The sequence below is a fragment of the Saccoglossus kowalevskii genome, chromosome 12 (assembly GCF_978046115.1).
Source record: "Saccoglossus kowalevskii chromosome 12, keSacKowa6.1, whole genome shotgun sequence".
Taxonomy (NCBI): Eukaryota; Metazoa; Hemichordata; class Enteropneusta; family Harrimaniidae; genus Saccoglossus; species Saccoglossus kowalevskii.
Genome location: NC_140652.1, coordinates 5,038,018 through 5,057,875, shown reverse-complemented (window position 1 = coordinate 5,057,875; position 19,858 = coordinate 5,038,018). Strand labels below are relative to the sequence as shown.

General features: G+C 33.9%; 1 protein-coding gene across 1 annotated transcript in view; it reads left to right on the top strand.

Annotated features, from left to right (window-relative positions):
* Positions 1–19,858, top strand: part of LOC100374590 (protein kinase C-binding protein NELL1-like) — a 68,733-nt gene that overhangs the window by 10,624 nt on the left and 38,251 nt on the right. Inside the window, exon 3 of the mRNA XM_085506364.1 lies at positions 17,552–17,680. Within this exon, the coding sequence (XP_085362490.1) occupies positions 17,552–17,680 (129 nt within the window). The remainder of the gene's footprint in view (positions 1–17,551; positions 17,681–19,858) is intronic.

Here is a 19,858-nt window from a genome sequence, read left to right as displayed (position 1 = left end):
AAGATATTGAGACTATTGAATATTGCGTCATGAGATAGAGGATATTTCATAAGTGATCCTACAAAATCAGTACAATAATTTCTATTGGAACATATACATTTACATATACAAACATTTATAGTGTGGCATTGCTTTTACACGTATTTTATTTTATTTTGACTTGTACACTCTCTCAAACACAACTGTATCTATTAATCAGGGAACAGGGCATTAACTTTACATAGGCATCAAAGGCAATTGCCTTGTTGCCCTAGGAGTTTGCTTTAATTAGGTCATGTCGGTGAATATACGTTGCCGTGTGAAGGTAACCCCGATCAAGTCATTGCAGTTACGTTCTCGTTTGTTTTAGTCTCAGTTTGAGTCATTAAATATACGTTGTAAGTGTAGGCTTACTCGTACGGTCAAGTCGGTTAATATACGTTAGAGCTTGAATATAACATCAGTTAAGTCACGGAAAGTACGTTGTAATATGTTACACATGTAGTTCAAGTCGTTGAATATACATTGCAATTTGAAATGTACGCTTACAGGTCGAGTACGTCAAACACATTTTCCCCCGTACATGTCCCAAATATCCCCATACTCGCACGTTTTTTTTTCTTCTTCGAACTTGCATTCATGTAGTGACCTTGTACTTGCTTGTAATGTGTTTTCAATTAAGCAATATTTATTTCAATGTTTAACACTGTTTATTGAGACTGTACAAAGGGCAAAACATTGTTACTTAACGACAGTAAAAAATGTGTATTGAAATAAATCATTGATTTTTTTATACGAGAAATTGTTGTTCATGGTGGTAATGAAGTTTTTATGCGAACAGATTGCAAAAAATGTGAAAACTGAGGTCGATACAGTCTGTTAACTATGGCCTATTTTTGCAAAAATGTCTGGCAGGATAGCATGCACAGATGCTGGCTACTGGAGTGCATTGAATCATGACCATTTTTCACCGACTTAACCTGATAGCCTGAAACTCTCCTGACCAGAAAAGGGTTAAAGCTCTTCAATAAAATACAGATTTTCTTTACTATGCCAAAGCAATGTTATCAAGTTTTGTCCTGATAATTGGTGACCTCTTGACTATGAAGTTCTTGGGTAGGATTAACCTAAATAGTATTGAGTTATGTACTGTTTCAATTATGTCTATTAGGGTTGAATGCACTTGAATAATTAACCTGTAAAGAAGTTAGTGTATATAGATCAGTGTGTCTTTGGTGTACTCACAATAAAACAAATGGTTTAAGGTTGACATGATATGACCTTATATTGTAATAGACAAGTAATACTGTAAAATCTGTATTAGAAGCTGCACCTCTAATAGAAGTTGCACCCATTCATTTTGAACAACTGAGAACCAAAAATTCACCATCTCTCATATGTGTAGATGCTCTATTAGAAGCGCATACCCTCTCTTGAAATATAACATTTTGATAGATGTTATAGCTTCTAATATACATTTCATAGTACTGTAGTAGCAGTAATATTTTATTGCATCTTTAGAAAAGAACATTTCTATCAGTTATTTAGCAATAAATAGATGGGTAACAAAAACTAAAGAATTATACATGTAAATTTATTGGTGTGCTTGAGTTTGTATTACCTGTTACACTATAGTCTATGGTTACACCCTGTCTATTGAGAGATCTACTTGACATTCATCTGCTGATACTGAGTGGTGTTTATTTACCTATTACATCCTGTTTTGATTGGGTAGGGTACTAAAGGTGTTCTGATTTCTCAGATCACATACTGATATGAACCATATATGGAGCTGATCACCATTTTAACATATCACCATTCACAGTACGAGTAATATGACGATGTTCGTATTTCTATTTCTCGGTTAGGCCGTTCCCCTTTTCCATATGCCTAACATATCCTGATATGTGAATACAATGCACACGACAAAACACTATAATGTTATGGGTTACTGGGTTGCGTTCATGAAAAATGTCTATGTTTTGTATGTCATCAATTCACATAGCTACTTTGGTAGATATTTTATTCTTGTTAGCACTTAAGGTTCTACAGCTTTATGCAATCATTGAGTCTCTAAAATTGCTTCTACTGGAGTTTAGCATTAAAATTTGCTCTATGGAAAATTGGAATTATATTGTTATTCAGTTATTATTTGTAGTTGTCCACTAAAAAATAAATGAATTGTGTTGATGTACATCGCACTGTAACTTTCAAGGTTGGAGTCTGTCAAAAAGTCTGGAAAAAATTGTCTGAATGTAACAGGAAAACTGTTTGAAAGTTTGAAAACATTTTTGACATCTTCCTTAACTGGCTTATGAATTAGAATATATTCTTTGTTTAAATGTTTAAACAACTCAAACTAGTAAAAATGACTGTTTAAACAGGGGCTTGATAAAACTCTGGTGATGAACTTTAATAGTACTGAGTGCTGATATGGCTCAGGTCACTTAAATTAATGAACCAGACAAAAACATAAAACATGATGTTGTTTTAGCTTATAAAATTCAATATTAAAAGCAGATATCCTATTCTGGACTACCCACACATTTCATTTTGAGAGTACTGGAGGTTTTTATCCATTGGACAAACATACCTACAATAGTTATGTTCATGTTTGAGATCTCATCATGTGCAGAGTGTCAGATCAAGTCTGCATTGCTAAAATGATTTTGTGAATGGTTAGATCGGATCTTATCTAAGAAATATGATCCAACTCCTGCAGTAATTAGAGTTTTTGAAATGCTTGGCAACAAATCACATTGGTTATGAACTTGAGAGAAAATATTGATGGATGCAAGCATAGCTACATTTAATAGTAGGCAGTGAATAGTGACACTCACAGAACTATTAGTGAACACAATACATGCAAAAAACTAATTCTAACTTATGGAAGAAAATATTTCAGTATAAATGTCAGTGTTGCAAATTGCTTAGCGCACACAATTTGTTAATGGGTGTATCATTTACTTTACTATGGTGAACATCAGGCACTTGTCATTCATCACATTTTTAGTACCTTTAATTTCCTGTCTAAGTCATGATACCTCTACATCTAATGGAAGTGGACTTTTTTTCATTAATATTATGATAGCCACTCTGTTGGCTACTGTGTAATTTCCCATCACACCGGCATGTGTCCAGATTCCTTCCATTAATAACTTCCCTTTCCTGAAGATCTGGTTTTTTTAACTCAGGGCTGTTTCCTAATGAGGCATTGAGTAACATAAATATTGTGGTCTGTAGGATCTCCCACAATGCTAATAGAATGGGTGTACAATGTATGCACAGTAAGTGAAGTGGGAAACATTTGATGTTTGTTTAGTTGTTGAGGACAAAAACTAGAACACTGTCAATGAATGTGTAATGTATATATCAGTCGCGCATATGCTTTACATAGATGACAAAGGTGTGCCTATGGCTAAACTGAATCAAGGCTTTGTCAAACATTACATGAATTGATAAGATGCTAATCAAAAATAAATTTAGTTAATTGCTTTACTGTATTACTCATGGTAGGCCTGAAATTCATTCACGAAACAGATGACCAGTTTGGTTGAAAGTTTTTTTTCAACATAGAGGCCCTTTAAGTCATGTTATTTTAATGAACCAGTATACAATAAATGCAATTAAAGTTATATGTGTAATTATAATAACAAATACTAATAAAATTAATAATTCACAAATTTCATCATTTTAAAGTTAATCTAGAGCAGAACTACCCAGTAACAAAATTAAACGTCACAGTTGTTAAAATTTTGTGAAAAAAAAAATGGTTATTTACCTCTTGCATGGGACCCATATGAAACATGTTGCAGTATGACTATAGTTATATTTTCCAGCATGTAAAAATATACCTGCTAATATAATTAAAAACATTACTGTAGAACTTCAGAGTTTATCAAAAATTGTAACTGCAAGTATAAAGTAAGAATCAAATTAGGATGATACTATATTCCTGGGTGGAGGAGAACATTCTATATCTCTTGGATACGCAACTACTGTTCAATGTATTTCTATGGACCATGCATGAGTTGTGTGGCAGGAACAGCTGCAAAAGTCAAGAAAACGGCACAAATTTAAATTTGAGGTATGGTACCCTATCAAATCAAATTTATATATCGGTATGTTGTACATATAAGGGTTAGTCTTGTTATGCTGTTTAGAAAAGTGTCACAACTAGCCCAAAGTATTGTTGCCAGGTGGTGAAAACGCCCATGAGAATACATGTATCATGATAATAAACCTGACATTTATATAAACATCTGACTGGTTTGGATATAGGAAATGGAGTGCCTAATTTTTCCGGTTTCCTGTTTGTAATGTTTATACAAATGTACATTGTATAAATGTCAAGTTTATGACCATATGATACAGTAAATGTTTGGATAGGAAGTGATTGCACCAATAGACTAATCAAAAAACAGACAATCAAATAGCAAATATTTCGCCAGTAGGTAAAGTCAATAAAATCGGTCTACTGGAGATGTGTCCAAACAAACCTATTTGTTATTTGATTTAGAGCATAGCAATCTTTCAACAAAGCATGAAGCATTAATCTTATATAATTTTAAAATAAGGGAATCTAAATCATAAAAAATTATTATTCTGTACATTTTTAGTAGTCCAATCAGGTTACTAAATATAGAAAATGGTAAGCCCTAGGACATGAGTAGGTAACTCTCTGCGCCTTGGGCTATAGCTAATTTAAAGTCCTGACAGACATACCAATTTGATTGAAACTACTGGTGCTACAAACAGATACTACTTAGTATGATTGAAAATATCTCATACTTTTAGTCATACACATGAACGCATACAAAAATTGTAGAGTAAATTTGATCAACCAATTTAAATTTAACATGTGTATGTAGTTGCTAAGCAACAAGAATTCTTGATTCTGTAATTCTATTAATATACCTCCTTGTCTTTTAACATTTACAAGAAGAATATTTAAACAGAGCGTATTTTCTATGATTTAGATTCCCTTATTTTAAAATTACATAAGATTAATGCTTCATGCGTAGTATGTTTTCATATTCACCAAATTTTTCTCAGTTATGGGTGTCCTACAGTGTGTGTAAATAGTATGAATGGTTCTATATGCCTACATGTATCAAACTTTACAGACTGAGGCTTTACAGCTTAAGGGGCTTTCTAGACATTTTGTTAATTTTTAGCCTTGTTTATTAATTTTTTTTTCTATAAAATTCGTAATATTTGTTTATCACGAGAATACCTCATGAAAGCAGTATGGAAGTAATATTGAGGGACTTGCAGCAGAGGTTGGTGTGACCCTGACCTGATCTGTCCTTTCAAAAAATAAAATAATTAATGTTGTCACATTACTGGGACAACAATTTTTTAGTCTACCCGGTAACAAATTACGGGTATTTTGTACAAAATGCGATTTGTAGTGTACATGTATGTGTTCCTATAGCTGTCCTTTTAATACTGTATTTGCTCCATTAGTATCACATGCACTTATCTAAATCACAGGGGTAATTCTATGGTAAAAATAGTTATGTTAAATATTCAGTATACAACAATGCAATTGTTGATTCATAAGCACTTCTATTGGAGATGTCCTGCTAATGTAGCTAATATGGTCAAACAAATACCGTATAAAGATTTAAAAATATAATAATATTTTTTTATATAATGATCGTAATACACATTAGATACATGTATGTAAATTCCTCCCTGTCAGCATTGAAGAGTTCAGTCATGTGGAAACAACTGATCATCATTAATACACGGAACAGCTCATATATCTGACACTGTTCAAATTAGCGAAACATTTCCTTCGGTAACAATATTCTTCATATGACTAGACGTGCCTGGATTTTTTACACCCCCGCATTATTATTGTATTAGGCATAGACAATCACATTTTGACTGACCGAATCCCTTGTACCATTTGTACTAATTAGTAGATTAACATATTTGCTCTATTAAAAGCATATCCCAAGTAGAAACCCATGTAAATTAATAAAAATTACATTGGTTGTATACTGAATCAATAACTATTTTGATCTTAGAAAAGCGTCTGTATACACTACTGTCAAATCTGTATTAAAAGCAAGGCTTCTATAAAAATGTTGGAATGCAACAGAGGGGATGCAGATTCTATTGGAGCATCTACACATATAAAAAATGGTGAATATTCCCCCCCCCCCAAAATGGCTAGGGCTTCTATTAAGTATGTGGCTTTTAATACAGATTTTACAGTACTAATAGAGCGCATGTGCAGCTAATTGAGTAAATACGATATGTTACTTATGTTAACTTATAAATTATTAACTCGAGTCAAAACTGTGTCATCATCTCACCAGTGGAGTGATCTTAGTGAATCCATATCATACCCCCCACTATAAGGTTAATAGTGACTTGTGTTAACACATGACCTACGTGTTACATCGTATTCAAGCATGCGTGTTTGAAGTATAGCCTGAATATGCTGTTTTTGGCCTAGCTTCATGCTTGTTAACTATTTCAGTAAAATACAGGAATAAAAAAACACAGCTTATACATGTACATACATATTTATTGAAATTATAATAACAGTATATAAGTTTACCCCAGTGTGCTTCCCAGGATACAAGCAGCATGAGAGTACCACCACAGTGCTTTGTTTTACTGTCACACTGGTCTGGCATCACCACAGTCATATATCCTGACTGTGCCACAGTGGTTGAATTTTCGCTGTGTTATTGCTGACTTTTCAATCAAAAATAATAAATAACTGAAAACGCAAAAACAGCTTTGTAAGTTTATAATTGTGTGCATGTGTTTTAATGAGTGTATTGTTAGAATAATTATGCAAATGTCATATATATATATATATATATATATATATATATATATATATGCTTCTCATAGGCCATCAAAATCTTAGGTCAAAGGTCGAGAACATCCTTTCTTAACATAATACTTTCTGTATAAAAATGTTCCTGAATACTAGTATTCCAATGTAGTGTAAATAAAAAGGAACTTATCCCTGGCATACCAACTTGACAAAAGAAATATTTGTAATTCCTATGCTTTGACAACTTCACATACATGAACTTCAAAATAATAGTCATTTTTTTCACTAAAGCTTTCTTTACATAGTCTGTATATTAATACATTATGATTGACTAAATCAAATGCTTTGCTAAAATGTTTGCTCAAATATTTTCAAACTATGACATGTAGAACAAATACGTTATTAACCGTGCTAATATCTATAGCGAAAACCCGCTGACACTCGGTGATACAGTCCATTGCATCTCGTCTTGTGCGTCCCGGATTAACTTCAACATCACCTGATACTGTCATTAGCATATAGATGTAAACTTATATACAGCCAGTGATAAATGTAAGACCTTGTAATCATGACTGATAATGACTGATAGCCATGACTGATAATGGTGATCCTTTGCTGCTTTACCACATTAAATAAAACAGTCAATTGTAACCCATAATAATATAATTGAATCAAGATTCACACAGACCATAATTAACTATTTCACAAACAGACCCAAATTTGTTTGTATTTTGTTCTTGTAATCTTCAATATTTCTGAAACTGAACCCTAATTTTGAAGCCCACAGACAGAATTTAAGTCAATTTTTACTCAATTAGAAGATTATAAACTGGAACTGGTAGTGAAAAGGTTAATACATATGACAAACTACACTTCATTTCCCATGTGGATATTAAAGATTTGGATACGTGCAAAGAAACTGATATTTTCATCAGAGCGAAATGAACTTCACGACACAGCCATGACCCTTCCATTCAAAGCAAATGTCATGCAAATTAATAACTATATTTTTACTATACCAGTGGTTTAAATTTCTATGTTGAACACTGTACTTTTTCAAGTTGTTTATAATACTTCTGAATATAAAGACTATTGTCAAAAAAAAAACATGTGTTCTCATTTAGGATGTATTTTCAAAACACAGCTGCAATAAAATAGTGTTATTTTACATTCAACGAAACGTGTTTACATGCAGGAGAGGAACTGTATGCATCATCAGATAGTTGGGTTTCTGTAAAAAATATTCCACAAATTTGGCCACCAGAGACCTCTCAGGGAGAAAATTTTAATAATAATTGTGACAGTTCTGATGGACCGTTGTATGATACTTGGTTTAGCATCACATCAATGTACCCGCAGGTCTATGTTGTGTAATTGTATCAGTGTAAAGGCTGGAGATCATATCCAAATGATATCACACTGTAATTTGAACACCAGGCTGAAGTTTTTAATGATGATAAACAATCCTTGTGATGTATGATTATTGGTTGGCTCTTTACACTACTGTAAAACACTTTATTTTCACTTGGAATTTATTTTCACTGGAAGAATGATTCAGTTAGAATAAAATCTGGCGATTATACCTTTTTTCCTACATTTTACATGCAACTAATCAAAAATCAATGAAAACATACTCCACATAAAACTTCCAAAAGGTCTGTGCAGTGAAAATTTAATTAATTCCTGCTAACATAAGAGAATAAATAACTAATACTGTAAAAAACCTATGTGCTCATAGCTTCTTATCTTTATGTGTCATACTGTATTTGCTTAGGGTGGTTGTTATCATTTTAAATTTTTATTGACGGCTATTAATTTGGTTATCTAGTGGGTGTGTGAAAGCTGGTTATTATATTAGGTGTATTGCTAACATAAATAATTTGTGAAACTGTCAACTGATGATGTGGATATATATATCCATGCTGTGTTTTCATTAGCTTTGTCCATCAATATATGGCTGCATCACTCTTAAATATAGCTTTCATACCCCTAGACGTTATGTCATATTATTAAACACCGCTATTCAGAGTCAGAATCAGAGTCAGAGGTTTTTATGATGCCGTAGCTTTATGTTATCGCATGATAATGTAAACCTTTATTCACAAATAAATTTCAACAAAAAGCCCTCAAATTTAACTAAATTTGATTTTATTATGATAGAGATGTTTCATAACAACAATAATTATATAATCCCCCACAGTGTCATATTGGATTCCAAGATGTGTCTAGACTTGATATTGTGTTAGGTTACGCCTTGCAAATCATTTTGCAATAGACCCTTATCCTTGTCCGATATGTTTCTATGTGGATTAATTATTGTTTAATTTTTGAGCAATCAACAAATTGTATGTGCTTTTTTGTGAGTAAACAGAGGCCGTGGGATGGTAGATATTAGCACTGGAGGGAGATTGAATGTAAGTCATTCATGTAGAATGATCTGCTTGGAAGATGAAATTTTTGCTTTTTTCTTCTTCTAAATTTAATAAAAATCAATAAACTTAGTAACATTACATACAAATAGACAGGCTCCAAAAATGAATATATCATCACAAACAAATTCAATCTACCATCTATTTATCTAGCTAGTTCTTTTCTTGAGTGCTCTATGTTATTGTATCCCTTGCATGCGCTCTCAGCAGTTACTACGGTAACTAGTGACATAATACATACAACCATGATCTATTCCTGGAATAACCAGTTTAAGCCAATCAGAAACTATAACATTTGCATAATATGCAAAAATTTTACAGAAAGAAAACTATAATATCATTCGCTTTGTTACTGTATTTTTTGTTTCGTTTCAACATTGTGAGATGTCATACGATGGCTGCATATCAAGTTGGCATTGCAAAAATAAGACTTGAACTTGATTTTTACCATAATATACAGATAAGTATCATTTATGTGAGTGCATGGATCAATAATCTAATTTTACAGTGAATTAGGGATATTTTAAAAATACAATTAAGAATTTGAAATACCTTAATGGCATTATTACATGTGTTAATGGACTTGAGTGGAACCTTTTTATGTTTTGTGAGCGGTTTAATATATATTATGATTATTTTGGATGTACAGCTCTGAACAAAAAACATTCTGTAAATTGTGAAAACTGATTATGGCATAGCATAGGATGGGAAGATTTTCTGATGATGATTTGTGTGCAAAATAATTAAAAGAAAAAAAAAACAGAATAGTGAGAGTTTTGAATGATTTCATGATTTAACATCATCTTCCCAGTGGAATTGACTGGGACCATTCCAAACTATTAATGTTTATAAAATAAAACCTCATATAAAACAAGTGATGAGTTGAAGATAATGCATCTGTTGCCATAGCAACTAATTTATTCCTCCATTATGGTGTAAGTGGCAAGGGACTTTCTAGATGGGTTCTGTATCTCTCAGCTGTCCATTGTTGAGATTCCTTTCAATAAATAATCCTATTGCTTGGTTCCATTATCAGGTTAGATGTGTGCACATTAACTCTGAACTTCAGAGCAGGAATATCAATGCTTTCATTCTACATGCTTCCAATTACCTGATCTGCAGATCTCAGCCAAGCAAAAAATAAAATATTTCTATTTATAGCTCTATTATGAAATGAAGTTCTTAATGAGTAGTGGCTTTCAGTAGCATTATTTGTAATCTGGAAATTATCTGGTATTTGATGAAAGGATTGACACTTTTCATTTTCCTAATGACCTTGTTTTTATGTTCACGTTGATATATGGAATACGTTGCGTACGTGATCGTACTACTGAACTGGAAATCTTTGTGTGCTTATATGCGGTGCACTGCGTAACTTATATGCTGTGAACTGTGCACTTGTATGTTGTGCCCTGTGCAACTTATATACTGTGCACAGTGCACTTGTATGCTGTGCACTTGTATGCTTTGCACTGTGCACTTGTATGCTGTGCACTTGTTTGCTGTGCACTGTGCACTTATATGCTGTGCACTTGTTTGCTGTGCGCTGTTCATTTATATGCTGTGCACTGTGCACTTATATGCTGTGCATTCAGGGGCAGTTGTTAGGAAACAGGTGGTTCCATAAAGTTTAAAAAACTAGCAGCAGTGTATGCCATGCAGCACATTGAGTTTTACAAAAAACTTAAACCAAGCATCTACACGCATTATGTACTTGAATTCAAAAGTAAGGTGACAATGTCTATCTTGTAATCTTTTCTGTATGCTCGCCAGATAGGTGTTAATAGACTTTAGATGCAAACGGATGCTGAGATCATGATGAGAACGAGAAAGCCCATTACCTGATATTACCACTCAAATAGTGTTGTACACACTCCCGTCAATCTAGTCTATATAGCCACTAACAATTTCTGCATTGTACAGTGGGAGTACTACATCCTGGGGAAATGCACAATGGAATAACTACAGTTTCTCTTTTGTTAACAACATTCACATAATCCATTAAAGCAAACATTTTCTCATCAAACTGCTGGACTTTTTTCATCTTGTAGAAGGATTTTAATGACTTTAACCGATTTTTAAAACTGGTTATTTTTCGTGTAATGTATTTCTTATACTCAGTACGTGTATGCGCAGACAAATGTGACATGTGTGACATATCACACTTTATACTGTATTACACACTACATACATATTTGAAAAGTAAGCATGAATACAAATTCAAAGATTTTCTGGAAAACAGAAGTTGTGTAATTGTCTAATACAGTGCTCATGCTTTTACCGAAACATCGCACAGGATTTGACAAACGCAAAACTAATTTCGGGTATTTCAATGCTTTATAATGTGCTGAACACATTTGATGATGGTCAATTTTGATCTTAAAAGTAAGGGTATTTCAACGAGAGGAATTTTTACAATGAACTATAAAAAATAAAAATTTAAGTTCGAAATTGAAAGATTTTATTATTGCAGCAAATGTTCAATCTGCATCTCTCACGCATAAGTGAGATCTCCCAATAAATGGAACATCAACTATTAAATGAGCCACATTAATTGGAATGTACATAATTAAAAATTTTTAACCCACTGTTAAGCGCGGTGGTTGTCGCGCAGCGCGTGTTCAATTTTATGTAAATAAACATTGTATGAGTCCCATATCTACCAGGATGCGGTGCGACGACTGCCGCCCTTTAATAATACAGTTAATGTGATTTAGCCCTGCATTTGTCAGTATACATGTATATGTATATGAACAAGACTTAATATCAATAGCAGCAATTATATATTTCTTGTTTAATATTTCTGTTTATCACTTCTACTTTTTATCTTCTCTCAATGAAAATGAAAAGTCTTGAAGAATAAAATGAGAGTCATTAGGTTTTGTATGTATCCCACGTGCCCCATTCTGCATTTGAAAAACATATAAAATTTGTTTACACCTGAACACACTTCACCATCTAATAGACCATTTTCTGTTCACTGGCTTATGCGTGAATTTGAACATAAAAACAGGACAATGACGTCATGTGGAATGCAACCAACACAAAAATATTTTTACGCTTAAAAATATGCTATATATTTGATAATGATCAATTTTGATGAGGTAAAGGTATCTCAAATGCAATATTCCCCTCAATGATCATCATTTTGAAATTGAGCTATTAAAAAAAAAAATCAATCAAATTGTTCGTTCTCGGCAGACGTTCGGTTCACACAAGAAATTGCAGTTTGTGGATAATTAGCTATTATTTGTGGGATATTAAGTCTAGACAAATCTTCTTCACAAAATTACGTAATTGATGTCAGGGTTTATCTGACTGATGCACTAAGGTTCCTGACTTGCAATACACAGAAATAGAAATGCCCTTGTGTAACATTAAATGTTAATCAGGTTTGCATTTTCTGACGTGAAATGCTTCTCAATTGAAGTGATAGATTTACTGATATTGTAATGTACAATTCATTTTTCATAAGCACTGTATTTTATCTATTAAAAGCACATGTGTTTATATGTAAGACTTAAGTACAGTGTGTGTCTATGGTCAAAATAAGACATATTTTAATGATCTACCAATAGCATACAATATTTGTAATTTTTGGTTTATGTCCATTTCTGTTGTAGATGTGTTGAATCTAATTAGAAGCTATTAAATAGATTAAAATATTTTTTAAAATAAGTTTAACAATATTAATCATAAAATTACAATCATATACTTGAAATTATAAATTCCTAATAATAATAATAATTTAAGAAATCCTGTGTAAAACATAACATATTGAGATATTGCATATTTTGTGTTTGTTAGCCATGATATCAAAAGTATGGACCAATTACATCATCAGGAATTTTATTACTGTAAAATACTTTATTTTCGCTTAGAATTAATTTTCACAAGGGGTAACAGGGGGTTGACACCTTTGACATCTACAGAGTTGTCACGTTTGGTACCCATAGGATTGTCACTTTTCACACCCACTCAATTATTCAGAATATTTGATGGATTACATCATAGGGTCATCAATAATTACAACAATCTACATTAAACTAATTAACAACTCATCATTAAAGAATGTTTCTAATTGTTCAATATCTCAATCTGTGTGGGCATAGTTTAGTAACTTGCTTGATGTTATTTTTTATTACCGTACTTCCCCGAGTATAAGCCCCTCCTCGAGTATAAGCCCACCCCTCTGTTTTTGGACATTTAATGAGTTAAAATATGCATGTAAAAATTGTATTTCATTGCATAAAAATCATGGTTGGTATGGTAGTTTGGTTCCAGCTTTTGCGGCGGGCGAACGCACATAGTTCGCACGTTTTCTATTCTGTTATTTACTCGGGATTAACCCCGATGTTGCAATACTGAAAAAATCCACATTTCTTTTGATTAGTAGTTTTCCAAACGGCAAAATGTGATTGTCAAGACCTGGTCACTATCATCGTTTTACTTTTCCGAATAATCTTGTCTATTGAGACTATCGTGAATGGGGTGTGAACGAGCAAACTATTCTTCGACATGATTTGTTGGCGGCCGTGAAAGGTTTAAATACTTCCCTCACCCTCAGTTTACCTTTCGAAAATTGCGAATCAACAGCTTTTAGGGAAAAAAGTCACCGTTTTTTGTCGAAATCAGTATTGACAGATCGCATTTCAACATTGCGGTAATACACTTCCGCATTGCGTTGATAAAAATACTTCGTCAATAATCGAAAAACTTCGACTGTATGACAGAGCATTTTCATTGGTCAACGAAAGACGTTAAAGGAAGTTGTTCTGGTCAAATTATGATGAAACCATGGCGGAAATAGCTTTGTATCGAGAGTTTGCGTACGACCTTGCTTTTGACCGTTTTCCCACATACCCTACCTATTTTTGCACCGTAAATTCAGACGATATATGAACCGTATTGTAATAAAATTTTTGTTTTTTGTTCATATTTGTTTCTTCATTGTAAAAAGTGTCGTTGAAATTAATGACAGCGTGTTTCGCATTGTTTATTTTGGCATGTATATTGAGCGTTCATATAAATAAGTATACTTTAAATACTTTTTTTTAGCTGGAATTAATTTTTGCTGAAAAGGCTTTTTTGGGTGTTATGTATGCAATTTATCTTCACTGATTTTTGACGAGTTGACTGTCAAATACAGGAAAATGGTATATTTGCTGGATTTTATTTTCATTGAATTATTCTATTCCTTCAGAGAAAATTAATTCCAAGCGAAAATAAAGTATTTTACAGTATACATGTACATCTATATTGGCAACTTGAGAGAGAACTTATTTGCTCATATTTGTCATTTTAAATATAGTGATTACTCTACTTGTCCATCACTCTTGCAAATCAAGTCCTGAGAGAGCTGATTATCAATCTTGCAATTTTTGTAGAGATTTTAATAGCATACCTCCTCTAATCACTTGCATTACTGTGTTCACAAGGCCATTTTTATCTTGCCTGTCATTATCAAAAGGCTTCTTATCATCATAAACATTTTTGAGTTTGTACACTTCAAATAGCTGATAGCTGTTGTCATCATAGATGATATGTGCATGCTATCATCAAAACAAGGGGGATTTGTAGTCACAACGATCTAATTAACCAGACCTAATGAAGGGAATACAAATTTTAATTGATACTTTGGGAGTTGATATTACATTGAAAGTGAAAGTTCATATTGTTGATTTGTATTCTGCTCAAACTATGGTGATTCAATGCATCATGGATCAAAACAAACACACGTCCGTGATTAATAACATGCAGGCCTCTGTATGTGACTAATACTAAGAGTCATCGATGATACTGTTTTCAAAATGGCTCAGGTAGTTCATACTGGTTTTTATTTTAGTCATTTAAATGTGAAAAGTGTGTTCACTTTATAATTAACTGCATAAATGTTTTTAAATTAGCCTTTTTGATTGCTTAGTAAAGTAATACACCTTGAGTGTAGACAGATAATAAATCTGTCTAAACCACACCCAGTGTGAACTAGATCAAACTAAAAACCTTTCTTAGTTCCTTTTCTGCAGGCTTGCTTTTAATTATGTAGACTGAATACCTCTGTAAACTGAACACCTCTGTAAACGGGACACCTCTGTAAACGGAACACCTCTGTAAATGGACCACCCCGTAACTGAATACCTCTGTAAACTGAACATGTATGTTATCCTCCTGTAAACTGAACACCTTCAGTGAACCAAACTAAAGACCTTTTTCAGTCCCTCCTCCCTACAACTACATACAATCTTTATTTTTATCCTGAAGACCTTTCTCCCAAGTAGTCAACAAGTTCAAAAGTCCAGTGTTAGTGAAAAACATTTTACAAGATTCCTGTCTGCATGAACAAACATTTGTGATGAGTGATGAGATTCTATTTCCACTTCTATAGTGCTTCTATGTCAAATGCGAACATTTGTGTTTAAATACGACATTAATAGTCAGAAACACATTCAATGTAGTTGACATAGTTTACTCTCGGTGCAACAAACCTGTATTGAATAATATTGGAACATTTACAACTGATGTCATTGAGCTGTGTGCTCTTTTGATTGGCTGGTCAGAATCAACTGATGTCATTGAGCTGTGTGCTCTTTTGATTGGCTGGTCAGAATCAACTGATGTCATTGAGCTGTGTGCTCTTTTGATTGGCTGGTCAGAATCAACTGATGTCATTGAGCTGTGTGCTCTTTTGATTGGCTGGTCAGAATCAACTGATGTCATTGAGCTGTGTGCTCTTTTGATTGGCTGGTCAGAATCAACTGATGTCATTGAGCTGTGTGCTCATTCATTGATTGGCTGGTCAGAATCAACTGATGTCATTGAGCTGTGTGCTCTTTTGATTGGCTGGTCAGAATCAACTGATGTCATTGAGCTGTGTGCTCTTTTGATTGGCTGGTCAGAATCAACTGATGTCATTGAGCTGTGTGCTCTTTTGATTGGCTGGTCAGAATCAACTGATGTCATTGAGCTGTGTGCTCTTTTGATTGGCTGGTCAGAATCAACTGATGTCATTGAGCTGTGTGCTCTTTTGATTGGCTGGTCAGAATCAACTGATGTCATTGAGCTGTGTGCTCATTCATTGATTGGCTGGTCAGAATCAACTGATGTCATTGAGCTGTGTGCTCTTTTGATTGGCTGGTCAGAATCAACTGATGTCATTGAGCTGTGTGCTCTTTTGATTGGCTGGTCAGAATCAACTGATGTCATTGAGCTGTGTGCTCATTCATTGATTGGCTGGTCAGAATCAACTGATGTCATTGAGCTGTGTGCTCTTTTGATTGGCTGGTCAGAATCAACTGATGTCATTGAGCTGTGTGCTCTTTTGATTGGCTGGTCAGAATCAACTGATGTCATTGAGCTGTGTGCTCTTTTGATTGGCTGGTCAGAATCAACTGATGTCATTGAGCTGTGTGCTCTTTTGATTGGCTGGTCAGAATCAACTGATGTCATTGAGCTGTGTGCTCTTTTGATTGGCTGGTCAGAATCAACTGATGTCATTGAGCTGTGTGCTCTTTTGATTGGCTGGTCAGAATCAACTGATGTCATTGAGCTGTGTGCTCTTTTGATTGGCTGGTCAGAATCAACTGATGTCATTGAGCTGTGTGCTCATTCATTGATTGGCTGGTCAGAATCAACTGATGTCATTGAGCTGTGTGCTCTTTTGATTGGCTGGTCAGAATCAACTGATGTCATTGAGCTGTGTGCTCTTTTGATTGGCTGGTCAGAATCAACTGATGTCATTGAGCTGTGTGCTCTTTTGATTGGCTGGTCAGAATCAACTGATGTCATTGAGCTGTGTGCTCTTTTGATTGGCTGGTCAGAATCAACTGATGTCATTGAGCTGTGTGCTCATTCATTGATTGGCTGGTCAGAATCAACTGATGTCATTGAGCTGTGTGCTCTTTTGATTGGCTGGTCAGAATCAACTGATGTCATTGAGCTGTGTGCTCATTCATTGATTGGCTGGTCAGATTCAACTTCCATTGAAATTCATAAATATTGTAACAGGTTTTTTGTGCCAAATAAAATGTGAATGTTGAAATGAGCCAGGATGTGTTTTGAACAAGTGCAAATAGCATATTTGCTCTATTTACTCTATTTGCTCACTTTATGCAAATCAGAGGTTTTTCTATGAGCAATGATTTAGTATACATTTATATTGAAGATAAGGTTCTAATAGAGCAAATATGGTGTATGGAATGATGGATTCTTTTGTTCTAGTTGCTAGATGCACAAGTATATGCAATATTCAAGACAAAGGCATATCTAGACAAAAAAAAAGTTAGATTTTAGAGCAATCACAGATAAATATTTTAATGTGTATATTTTCTATTACTTGCAGTTGATAGTTATGGTATTGACAATCGCTTAGAGATTAATTTACTGGATTCGCTAGCATTGAATAACACTGTGCGAGGTGTGACACAAGTACCTGGATTTCATAATAGATCACCTGCTTATTTGATTCAAGGTAAGACACCATCATTTTTGGTAATCAGAATTGGCAGATTTAGATGTTTCAGATTGGCTTTGATCAGCTTGTTACCTGGACAGAGAAGAAAAAGTTCAGTTAATTTGCACTCAGGGCTGAATTTTGAAGTTGATGCTTGGCTTTACATACATACTGTACTACTTTTATTAGTAGCTCATGTGCTTACATAAATGACAAAAGTATAGTATGTCTATGGTCAGAATAAGTCATGTTTTAATGATATAATATAGGTAATGTCAGTTGATGTACACTTCTATTGAAGAAGAGCTTTGGGGTATCAAGGCAATTAGAACGTCTTCGTAAAGTTCAGTTCTGCTTGAAGACTTCACCTGCTGACACAGCTTTTTTTTTTTTTTTTGCTCTCCGTGGAGGCAATCGCCATTTGATGCCCCCAAAAAGTTCAAGCTCAGCTGTTAGTGATGGAACTAGGATAATATGATTTGTATGTGCACTGAGAACAGGAATCGCACTAACAGCTTTATTGTGTTTCCTCCAAATGGACACTATTCTCTCGTGCAAGATTAGATGCGAGCCTAACTAAGCTGCCAAGTGAGCCAGAATTCTACTCACCTCATGGGGGCGCTATGTCTCCATGTTTAAACACTGGGTTCATAGCAAGCACTGTAGTTTGTAGTGTTTCTTGCACTGTTTACCAAATCCAAATACATTAGTTTTTTGATCAAATGTAAAGCCAAAAAAAATTATATGCTGCAGAGCTGTTATTATTACTTTTTACCCACCTCCTGTGATGAAGTAGCTTGGAACTTTAATTAATTAAGTCAGTTGATGAATTCTCATTCAGTGTCTTACTGCATTAAATATCTTATTTAATGTTGATGTATTATTTTATTAGTAAAGATGTCTGGAGGTTTCCCTCTTATCTTATACGTGGTGGTATGAGACCTATATTTATTATATGATAGTGACTCATATCTGTCTGTAAACTATCTGTCTCTTGGAGGTAGATACATGGATCAAATTACAAAAATCATCGCATGTTTTTTGATACACTAATCATAATGATAGTCGTCTATGAATCATACTGTAAATAATAGTGTCTGAGGTCTTCACCTTTCTCATCATACTGGGTGCTGCTAATTATATTAACAATGACAAACTGACTATTGATGTGATTGTGATGTACAGTTAAAGTGATTCAGATGTGTGCAGTTCAGGGCTTTCAACATGTCACTTATTACGTACATGTACTATATTTTCTCTGTATTTGACCTGTTGAAATAGCTCTCATCAATCTGCTGAACTTAAATCCAAGTAAAACTTTTGTTAATATGAAGGAGACGTTTCTAATAGTACAAATTGTTTTACATGATGTGCAACCAAATTATGGTATAAATGTTGCTTGATTCGCTCATCCCTCTTGCTCATCTTCCCTTGTTTGTCACAGTAATCTGGTTTCAAATCTTGTATATAAACATGACACATTGAACAGTTCAGTTGAAGCTATCCAGCCGCCTTCTACATGGTTGCTTTCTTCTTTATGTAAATGTATGCTTTTATCACATGATAAAACTATACAGATATCACATGATAAAACTATCCTACGTCTTTAATGCTGTATCGATCTGGGTCTGTATTCATCTTATTTGCCTCAAACGTTCTATATTATTTGGCACTGAGTCCACTGTACTATTGTAATGTCATTATAATGTGAACAACATCATTATTGATTTATTGCCACGAAAAAAGTTTAACAAAAGTTTTTCTATGTTAGGAGCTCAGTTTCCTGTGGTAGAGGCTTTTCAGGTAAAGACATTTTTGCTGAATGCACAGACATTGGTTTCCTATGTCTGGGCAAAAATATGTCTTTACCTTCAAGCCTCTTTCTGAGTTCACCTGAAAATCCTCTCCAATAGGGAACTGCGAGGGCTCCCGACTTGTGAAAAGGATCTATGTTCCAACATTTGTGATCAAACCAAATCAATAATTTTCTGTTTTCTTGCAAATTCGTGAAGCCACCAGGCTTCATCAACTTTCTTGGCCTGAATCTCAGCCACATTTTGCTAATGTTGATTAATTTACATTTCTATGAGTTCATAATACATGATTTGGAATTCCTCATCACAATTTGTACCAATGTATTGTAGCCAACTAAAATTGACTATTGGTGACTGACGAAGGGTAAGAAGAAGCCCACTA